The sequence below is a fragment of the Pterocles gutturalis genome, unplaced genomic scaffold (assembly GCF_000699245.1).
Source record: "Pterocles gutturalis isolate BGI_N339 unplaced genomic scaffold, ASM69924v1 scaffold52674, whole genome shotgun sequence".
Lineage (NCBI taxonomy): Eukaryota > Metazoa > Chordata > Aves > Pterocliformes > Pteroclidae > Pterocles > Pterocles gutturalis.
Window position 1 is genome coordinate 355 of NW_010132713.1, and position 11,073 is coordinate 11,427.

General features: G+C 49.8%; 1 protein-coding gene across 1 annotated transcript; it reads right to left on the reverse strand.

Annotated features, from left to right (window-relative positions):
• Positions 1-586: 586 nt before the first annotated feature.
• On the reverse strand, positions 587-2,439 carry IGFBP2 (insulin-like growth factor binding protein 2, 36kDa; the record flags this gene model as incomplete). The annotated part of the gene is made up of 2 exons (XM_010080954.1): positions 587-727; positions 2,181-2,439. Coding segments are annotated over 2 exons (400 nt in total), but the record flags the coding sequence as incomplete, so codon positions are not given.
• Between the last annotated feature and the right edge of the window lie 8,634 nt (positions 2,440-11,073).

Below are 11,073 nucleotides of genomic sequence, written 5' to 3' on the forward strand. Positions count from 1 at the left end.
AAAATTCAGACACACATTTGAGTCCTTTTGGGCCCTGTAAATACTTTCAGAAGGATGCTTCACCCAAGTCCCACCTCATCTGGAAGGAATCCCTCCTGGAGCTGTGGGACTGGCCTCAATTTGTGGAGGAAAACCAGTAAAGTGTACTAGAAACCTTCCTGACCCCAGAAGAAGTGCTTTCTGCTTTGTCTGCAAGACTGGCCAGCATTCAGCTCCTCTCTGCTTTTCCCTGTAGCAGGTCCCAGCCAGGACAAGACTTGTCTCAGAGCACATGAAAAGCAGACCTGGACAAATAAGCAGCTCTCAGAAGAAGGAAGGGCTCTGAACTAAACTCTATCTCTGGGCTGCCCACAGCCAAGCATGGGTGTGGGTCTCATCTCCATTACTAGCCCATGGCTGCAGATGCACCTGCATGTTACTAACCTCTCTCCATGCCTCGTGTGATGTTTGTCATTTACCCCACACTTTGCACCACCTATGTGACATCAGCCCAGCCCTGAGCTGCATATGGCCCCATGGCTGCAGATGGGGGATGTCTGTTAAAGCGAGGGCTGCTGCTGGGAGGGCTCTGGGTCTCCCCACTTACCTGTTTCAGATTGTACAAGCCGTGCTTGTCGCAGTTGGGGATGTGGAGGGAGTAGAGGTGCTCCAGGGGACCTCGTTCATCTGGCAGCCGCATAGTAGAGATGCGTTCCAGGACCTGATCCAGCTCCTGCTGACAAGGCGTCTGAAAAGAGCCCAGGAAGCAGAAAACAAAACACAACAAAACAAAAAATCAGGGCAACAGGACCATTCAGCGTCAACGCTCTGAACAGAAACACCAATAGGGATGAACACCTCTGTGCACCTCCTCACGACACTGGTCCCGCTGCAGACCACCTGTAGACACCCGAAATCAGAGTGCTGCATGTCCACACAGGCTGATATGCACAGATCCCCACAGGGAGACACACACATCTCTCCCATGTGCCTCCTGTGACCAAGAGCCAACATGACACAAGGTCACAGGCCCTGAAGGCACAGAGGAGAAGCCTCAGAGATGCTCCCATGGCTCCCAGTGGTGCCGACAAGTGATGTGAAGCTGGACTAATCCCGACAAGACCAGGAGACTTTCCACAAGCATAGCCCAGATCCCACACCTGTGATGCCGTTTTGTCTCAGAAGTGCAACTCAAAGCACGCAAGACCACACAACAGTGGAGGGAAAGCCCCAGAAATAAGGGGACCCAGAAAAGCCAGCCTCTGCAGACATCCCTCTTGCTCCACAGCAGCCCAAAGCCAGTGCTCCCAGCCAAGGCAGCCTGGCCGAATCATGCCTGACGTGAGCCGGAGTGAATTCACACCTCTCTGTTTTTGCAGTTGCCGGTTTTTTTTCCCCAAAGGAGCAGCAGTGGTCTGGGAGCTCTCTAAGCTGACAGTGCCTGCATCTTATTTTGAACCTCTGCTTTGCCTGTTCCTTGGAAGGGACGAGGACTTTCTTTTAAAGCCCCTCTCTGTCCTGGCACTCCCCAGATAAAAATACCCTACAGGTTTATAGAGATAGGTACTATGGACCTTTTAGGGTGGCTTTCCATCCCTGTCCCCTCTAGTTGCCTTGACCAAGCTGCCCGCTAGAGGGAAACCACGGCCAAGGACTGGAGAACAGACGCAGGGAACAAGGGGACAAGGAGGACTCCGAGCACTCTCCCTGCTATGTGACAGCCCCACAGCCCACCCTCGGGGGCTCTGGGACCCCCCTTCAACCTGGACTGAGGCTGTCCTGATGCAGGCAGACACCCTTCCACCTCCCAAATCCCCTTGGGCCATCCCTGGCACTTGCTTAGGGAAAAAGGGTGTGAGAAAGCGGGTCTGCAGGCAAAGGGCATGCTCGCACCCCTGCGGGGGTAGGTATTGAGCCAGCGGGACCCCCCTTCCCCAACTCTGATGTCAGGAGGTGAAACTGCAATGAAAATAACGCCTCTTTGCCAGCACATCAAAGTTCATCAGATGGTGTGTTCAGCCACAGCTTCAGGCCAAAACAAATGTTTGCTTTTCCTTTTTTCCTCTCTCCCCACTTTTTCTTTTTTTTTTTTATTTTTTAAGACAGTTTGTTGCAGATGTCACTAAGGCTTTTGCATTCAGCATTTCCCAGCGAGCCCACAGCTGCCTGACTTAGCTCCCCACACCCCCCTGCCTTCTTACCCTGCCGGTCGACAGCCGTGACTTCTTTGAGTCCTCGTGGTTGTGATGGGGTTTCCCAACTTTGCCCATCTGCCGCTGCTGCTCGTTCACCTTCTCCCTCATAACTGCCAGCTCCTTCATGCCCGACTTCATGGGCTTCCTCCCGCCAGCTCCGCTCAGAATCCCCGGAGTGCCATCCACATGGTTCTCAGCAAGGATGCTGTCAGACCGGTCATCGCCATTATCTGCAGGAGACAGGGCAGACAAGGAAAAGGTCAAGCTCAGACAGGCACTCTCTCACGTGTTCATCCCATCCTGGATCACTTTCAAGAGTGGCCAGTTACCAACCCATAAAAATCTTTGCATGCAAAAATTTTAAATTGCATTAGCCCTTTCATCTGGAAGGTGAGAATAGATCCTTTCATTCTGGAGTTATTACCACACTAAAAGACAGTTTAGAGAGAAGGGGAAATCGCTGCTGGAGAAGTTCTTTCTGGTTTTTCTTTGACCTTCTAAATTACTTCCCGAAGAATGTAATTTTCCCATCAGAAGTCCAGTTGGGTTAAGGATGCCAAGTGAATGTCGGCTCCAAAACTTTAAACCGCAGTGATTAGTAACAATACCTTGAGTCCATCTATCATCCCCCAGAGTATCTCCAGGAATACTTACTCAATATTAGTATGCTAAAATAAATTCTCAGGCCTGCTTTCAAAAATACCTTGCCTCTGTTTTATGGCCAGCCTCATTTCCCTCAGATCCTGTCATTTCAGTGATCATCCTTGCCATATCGTCTTTCACATCGTTTGTCCTACAGTGCACTACTCATTTAGCTTCTGCCTACTTCTGCATTTGGCCACTTCTGTGGACTGTGGAACAGTCCCACGTGTTGTGGGCTCAACTCTGCCACTGCTGCAAGCCACAAGACCCTCAGCTAATTCAGCCATTTCAAAATCAGTTAGCTGAAATCTGGGGATAACACTGGACTTTTCCCACCTCCTCCACTCCCTTTGGGGACTTTCCCAGTTCACTGGGTGCTCTGTCAGAGAGCAATCCTTGCCAAAGCAGGACACGATGGTTGCAACGCTGCAGATGCCAGTCCCTTTGGACTCTGTGGTGGCAATGAAGACATAACTTCATTCCTCCTGCTTGCTCCAAAAGCCCAAAAGGTGGCAGCTGACCCCTCCCTGGTGCCTGGTCTGATCTGGCTGAGCAAGCACGCCTAACACTGCAGCTGGATCTAACATTGAAACTGGACCTGCTCTAAGCAGGGACTTGGACCAAGGCCTCCAGAGATCCTTTACAGCCCAAATTATGATTCAGTCCATGCACGCACATCACCTCTCACCACAATAACCCCAGCTAAGTATATCTCTGTATATAGAAGCCCTGCAGCAGCTCCACAGGTCCCATACCAGCGACAGACCAGGCCACTCTCATCCTACCGTGGTGACAAACGTGAAGTGTCTTTTAGCATATGCCAAGGACGAACTCCAGCACACAACCTTCCAACATCTGCACGCTCTCCAGCACCTCCGATTTCAGCTTTCTAGCAGTCCAGAACTCAGGCACTTACATAGAAGTAAAAAAGCCATATTAAGCTGTGCACAATGGAGTGCAAGGAATGCTTTAGCTCGTAACAATGCTTAATTTATGGATCTCTCCTGCTTCTTGGAGCATTCACAGGTTTGAACATTTCCTTTTTTCAGAAGCTACATCATGATGTTTTGTCAGGGCATAGCTCTACTGTCATGACAGAGAGTGAAAAATCATAATAGCAAGTGTTTTATTTCTGCCACAGCTTTCCAAGCCCTCGTCAGGTCTTAGAACCCCAGCTTCACACAGGGGAAAACTGCAAGAAGAGTTTTGTCTGAATTTACTCAGCAAACGCGTAGGCTGCCTGTAGACTAATGGCAAGAGAACGGCCCAAGCAGGTTGGATCAAAGAGCCACGCCAGCCCAGCATGCCATCCACAAGAGACCATCAGCAGCTGCTTGGGGACACATGTCACGAGGACCATTCCCAACTGGTGCGGCAGACCAGCAGTAAAACCACTTTCACATCTGGAGACTGCATCTGACCCACGGGATTTAAAAGCCACCAAGAGACCCATACACCCATACCTCAGTGGATTTGTCTGATATCCCTTTGAACTTCCTCACCATTTTGGCCTCCGATCTCCCACTACTGGGATTGTCCCACTTCCCAGAAATACTAAATGCATTTGGTCTGCAGGTTTTAGCTGCTTAGGTAGCAACCGAAAAGCAAACACTGGGCAAAACCAATCTGGCAAAGTCCACGACTGACTTTCCCCAATACTGGTTCCAGATGAGCACTGGGACCAAGCCTGATAGCCAGATGGACAAGCTCAGAGTCTGGGCTGCTGCCTGGCGATTGCCATCTGGCTGTCATCCTAGGAGCCGGACAAAGAATATTTTGAGCAGGAATCTTCTGTTTATACACCAGTCTCCCCATTAATTAGAAACACATAGTGAGAAGAGAGAAGGCCATGAAGCCGCCCTTCAGACAGGATTAAATTAAAAAAGCACCATGCAAGAGATGGTCGAGGCTGGCTAGGCTCTGATCCTCAACAATCTGCTTAGGAGGGTTTTAGCCTTCTGACAGTCTTCTGTGCTTGTCTCCTTCATGTCCCACCAAGCCACCAAGAGCAGCAGAAGAACTGCAGCTTCAGGGCAGCGTGTCAGACACATTGCAGTCCCGTGCTTCATTCAAAAAACTGATGGTACAAACTAACAGAGAAGCAGCAAACAAAGCAGTGCCTTCCCCCATGGGTTCTCATTTCTTCCTGCCTCCAACTAAAATATATAGACATCTGCCCAAATAAGCACTGAGCTAGTAAATGAAGGCGAGCTGGTAAGCCTCTTGTCGGCTGATTCATTCACAAAACCTGCTTCTGATAATATTTTTGCTCATTTTTCTCACTTTCCAATGCTAACAAATATCAGCCCAAAGAAAACCACTGATGGGAGCAGAGTGTGCAAGCCCATGTGCATGAACACACCCAGGGACAGGAGAGATTGGTCTTGGCTCCAGGAGCACCATCACAGGAGCAAGCCTGGAGCAGAGGCCAGGAAGGTCTAGCTGCTATTGACTGCACGCTCTCTGCTCCAAGGCCAAGCCAGCCACAGCTAGCCATGCCCTTGCCCTGCTGCCAAGCTGGGCTGACGCCAGAGCCCCATCCCTGGTTTTCCCTCTCCCAAACCCAGTGCCGCTCTTAGGAAGAGCTCTCCTGACCTGGGGCTTGCAGCGATGGCTCAGTCACTGGGGAATGGAGTCAGGACAGAAGAAACTAGCCTCATGTGCAAAGCACCAGGATTTCCTTCATGGACAAGCTGCATGCACAGAAGGAGGCTGAGCACCAGGCATGACAGACCAACATTTCAAAGACCAAACAGGACAGGTAGTAATGACGAGAGTGGAGACATCAGGCCTCAAGGCTGGGAGAACAGAGCATGTCATGAGCCAAACAATACCTTTTATAGCCAGATAATGCTTTTTAACACTGCCCAAAAGAAGCAAATTGTTCATGCTTGCTTATGACTATCCATGAACCAATTAAGCCACCCATCAACCCCACCGGCATGGGATGGGCAGGTATGCAATTGCCTCAGATACACAACCCTAATCCGTTTGTCATCCTGGCAAACGCCCTTTTGCTGACCAATTTCAATTCACGCTAAATATATCTGTGAATGAAGAGTTGCCAAGCTCCAAAACAACTAAGTTTTATAGTTCTTCCATTTTCCTGTGGCATGTGGAAAACATCTCCTGTTCTATTTTGGATCAAAAGGTAGAGCACTTTGTGCAGGGTGGGACAAGCGTGGCAGGAATCAAAGCAGATAGCTGACGTTCTCCTGAATGCTGATGTGGAGACCATGAAACACCTCTCTCCATGCCAAGAACACAATTTCTTTATGGCCTTTTTCAAGGAAAATTCCCATTGGCTTCAATGGGGCGAGGACTTGGCTGAGGTGAAATCATTTTCAAATGACCATCAGCTAACATCTGTAGGGAACTGCACAGTCTCGCCAACATTTTCAAAAGCGGCTACCAATTTCCAGTGCTGAAATTTTTCGGGAATCTGATTTGAGACCTCTAGACATCTCTGCCAAGAAACAGAGGGGCTTTAAAAACAACCTGCCACTTCCAGAGCTACAAGAAGAAAAAAGCATCATACACAAAAGGCAGCTGCCTGAAGTTAAAAATACATCTTTATCCCTTTGAAGAGCCCTGAAGCATATCTGGGCTGCAGGACAGGATCGAGCCAGCAACACTCACTTAGCACGAGAGGGCCAGCCTGTATCACGGGGAGCACGCACCGTGCCAAGTGCCGCAGCTGCCCTCCGAGCGCTGCTCTCTCTCCACTTGCTTTCCTTCGTGACAGCTTGCCTGCAGGGTTTCACATGCATTTCCTTATCTGCCTAGGGTGTTAGCATAGAGTTTAAGTGCTGATTAAGGTCCCAGACCCACAGAAGGTTTCACCCAAGTGGCCTTCAACAACCTGCCCGGATCCCTGCTAGATTCAGGTCCCGGCTGCGTCCTGGGCTGGACAGGGCTTACATCTCCCTCCTGCGGCAACTGTGGTCTCCCTTGGCTAGCACTTTCCCTCTGAAGGCATCAAAGCACTTTGTAATTCATTAATTACCCTGGAGAGAAATGTGTTCATCCTGGGTTGCACACAGTAAAAAAAACAAAAAGCCCAGAAAAATTTGAGAGCATTGCCCAGAGCCGCGCAGGGAATCGATGCACTCCTGCCCTGGCACCACACTGTGCACAGGAGTAGGAGCATTTGGGCTGGAGAAATGCAGCATCCAGAGAGTAACTTTTCACTCTGAGCAGTGTATCATCTCACTTTTTTTTTTTTTCCTCCAACACTTTCAGCCTCTTGTGGATACAAGTTCTGCCATTTCAGGATAATTTAAGTGCTTTTTCTGGGTTTTACTTGCCCCCTTTAAGGAACAGAGCTGCCTGTCCCAGGCTGCCAGGAACCCAGCACTTGTCCTTCACAACCTGAGAAAGGTCAGGTTTAAAGGCCCTGCCTGCTAACATGCACAACAGCAATAGCCAGAGAATTACTTGCAGGAAGGTGAAGAAGGATCAGAACTCCAACTGCAGCCCTGGTGACCTCTGCCTCCTCAGTCTGCAAAGTATTTCTAGGAGAGCCCTGGGCAAAGGGTACTGTGCAATAGCTCTGGTGTGGGTGTTGTTGACCTGGAGCGTGGATACCTCAGAAACCATTTGCCAGCAAGGATTATACCAGCATTGCAATTTCCTTGCAGCAGGAGCCGCCAAGAACAAAGTCGCCCCCAGGCCCTCTGGCCCATCCTACCCCAAAAAGTACCCAGGGTTTGCTGATTATTGGTGCCAAACTGCAAAGCACTGAGCCACGGCACAGCATCCATCAGTGATCAGCTGGTGGTGGAGGAGAAACACGGGGGCACCAGTACGTGGTCTGGCCACAGGAATAATGAAGCCAGGCTGGATGCAGCTCTCCAGAGGCAGACAAAACTAAAGCAGACACTCAAGTTTCAGTTCTTCACTTTGCACAAAAAAAAAAAAAAAAAAAGGCAAGACTGGGAAATGCCACAGAGGGAGCATGAGCAATGGGTGGGCTGTGTACAAGAGAGGGCGAGGGGAGGAGACGAGATGCAGAAGGAATGTAGAGCAGGGAAAAAGCCCCCCTGCCCCACGACATCTCTCAGAGGCCAACTGTGGATACTCAGAAGAGAAGCAGAAGAAAGGACACAGTTACAGAGCAATCCCTCCCCAGCTCTTCTCCTGGCAGTCAGCAGTTCAGGAGCCAAGGGTTGCATCTAGACCAGGTTTAATCGCCATTGCAGGTGTAACTCCTCCCCGTAACTCCTCCCCAGTTAAACATGATCCCTTCCTGGCTTCAACTACAGGGACCCCCCCATATCTCCTCCTGGCCCCCTCTCCCCAGCCAGCAACCTGTTCTGCTCAGGTTCTTCAGCCGTGACATGTGGATGTTTAAGCACTTTATTTGGTTGCAGAGGACACACAGCCAGCATTCCTAGGAAGCCCAGGGGTGTCCATGCCACCCAGCTTTTGGGAGGGCTGGCAGGAAGGCTGGTGTCCCAAACCTCTCAGAACCATGGGCTCCCATGAGACACAGAAGCACCTCTCCCTCTGCCAAGGAGCTCCTCAGGGCAGGTCCCCAGGATCCTCTGCCTGCCTGCACTCCCCAGGGTTATTTCATCACGGCAATTTGCTCAGTAACAGCAAGGCAATTGCACACCAGAACCAGAAAATTCCTGCATCAGTCTCTCCAAGAGCTTGTTTTACCTCTGTGATAAGCTGTCCACAAAGCACTCTGAGATCCCCTGGGGCCAAGAGCCCTGGGGTTCTGCAAACACCCTTTATTTTTGCCGTGAGATCTTTTCAGCCCATCTCTACCAGCCGGGAGGGCAGGACTGGGGAGGGAACAGCATGTTCTGGCCAGGGGTTGCTTAGCAAGCTCCTCTCCCTGCCCTGAGTGGCTGGCACCGCGGGGTGATCCAAGGGGCATCCAGTGCCTTCCTTTGGCTCAGGCATCCCACAGGAAATGCTTTATGCTCCTCCAAAGTGCTGGGGACATTGACTCAGGGTAGCGTGGCTTTCAGCAGCCTGTTTCATTCTCTTTTCTCTGCCCATTCCTGGTGGCTGGAGAGCAACTTTCTCTCCTCCATCCACCTAGTTCCAGAGCCAGATGAAAACCTCTTACCCTATAGCGCACCTGTGCCCCATCGCACACAAGCTCCTCTGGTACCCTGGAGCAAGCACAGAAGTGATACTGAAATGGAGCTGATGTCAGATGAGGGAAGAAGATGTCCCTTCCCCTGGGCTCTACTTCAAACAGTCTTTTTTTTTAATCATGTTTGTAGACTAGTTTCCCAAGGATACAGGACTTGTGCAATAACCCAGCCTGCCTCTATGTGTTTCTGCATGTGCATGTGTTTGCATGACTGCCTGTCTCCCTATTAGTCCTCCTCCCCCTCCCAATATATCTACAAACACGTCAGCAAATGCCAACTACATCTCAAACAGTAACAGAATTCTCAAAAATAGTAAGTTTCCACCATTTCGTGAAAATGTGCAGCCAGGCTGAAGAGAGATAAAATAGCAGGGTTTGTTTTGTTAGCTTTCTTTCCAAATGATTCGACTGATGGGCTGTGTAGCACATCACCAGCCCACTCTGTGTGGGCCCAGCGGAGCACAAACCACCACTGGGGAAGGTCTGCTCCAGCTCTCCTCCTGCCAACAGCGAGCCTGCAAGTGTTGTTTGCAACATCCTGTTCCCTCCTGCGCCAGCCGTTCGCTACGCGCCAAGAACGATAAGGCAAAACGCTGTTCAGGTCCCTCAAAAATGCAGGGGAACACTTCAAGTCCCCTCCACCCAGCTTCCACTTGCAATCCTGCTTGTCTTTCACCCACTTCTCCCCCCAAGCGTGGGTTGCTGAGCATCCCAACATGCACCGACAGCAGAGACTCTCCGGACTCACCTAAAAGCCGAGAAGCCAGAGGGTCTCACCTTTTGGCTGATGACAGTGGTTTTGAGCATGTGCTTAACTTCAACATGTGCGATAGCAGCTTGCTCAGGGAAAAGGCCTTAACATGTTTGTAAGGTTTTGCTGAGGGAGGCTCTCTGAGCTCCCCTGCCACTATAAAAGCATTCCCCCCCGTTAGTGAACCGTATCTCAGCCCTTTCAACACACTTCTCTGATTAGCCTTTGCAAAGCTGCAACCTTCCTAGCAGAACCAAATGAATTAACTTGAAAACACTTCCAAGCTTAAATTAATTGCACTGCAGCTTCCCAATTTGACCTTGACCCCATCTGTAAAATCCCCAGAGTAGCTGCTACTTAGTCATTAGGGGCTTCAGCCTGAATGAAACAAGCCATTACCTTTAACAGGCCAAGCCTCTGCTTTCCTTCCCCGGTCACTTGTATGCATCCATGTAGTCTTCGGTACCTGAGCCACCCCAAAAAGCCTGCACCAACTTCTAGTATAAGCTTGGTTCCTAAATCCTCAGTTCCTATGAATTTCCAAGATGGAACCAGACCACAAAACCACCTCATTAATTTCCTACAGGTTTTACTGCTGTGTTTGCATTACCTTTATTTCCCTAGTTTGTTTTAGGAAACACAGGCTCATCTCTGACCCAAGTCCAAGCCCATCGGGGCTTTTACATCCCACAGTCCAGACTATGCAAGCACAAAAAAGCTTTCCTTACCGCAGCCTCCATAAGGGTGCCTGTATGTTAATTATTATCTAGATGATCCCTGTTTGGCATTAGGATGCTGCACCTCTTTCCCGCAGGAAAGCCAAAGGCTGGCAGAGTTACAGGAGCTGTGAATCGTAACAAGGCTGATTCCCAGGTATGACACTCTGCAGCCTACCAGAAAGGGGTGATGAAGGACTGATGATCTGATGGATACACAATTATGAACAAGAAACTCCTCTCCAAGTTCACACTAAACATTTCTGCCTCCCTCGCACATTTTTGGAAAAAGTATAATATACACGACCTGTTCAGACTCTTCTCCTATTTTAAGATGATTACCTTTCTAGGTGCAGGCAGTGACAAGCAAACACCAAGTTAGCTGGAGACAGACTGTCAAAAATCAATTTGAACCTGCACCAAGGAAAGATGTGCTACTGAAGCAATTGCTCACATCTGCCCATCAGGGTCTTCAAACCCATGTAATCTGTCTCTTGGATAGGGTGCTTTAGCCAAATACAGGACATGTTGTTCCAAGGAGAGGTGCCCGAGGGAAATTTTGTGGTCTTTATCATATGAGAAGCTCGGGAAGATAAGTCTAGGGTTTGTTTCTAGCAATGCCCTATGCCTGTTCTGGCTCCTCAATGATGGCTTAGCTCACCAGAAAGATGTCCTCTG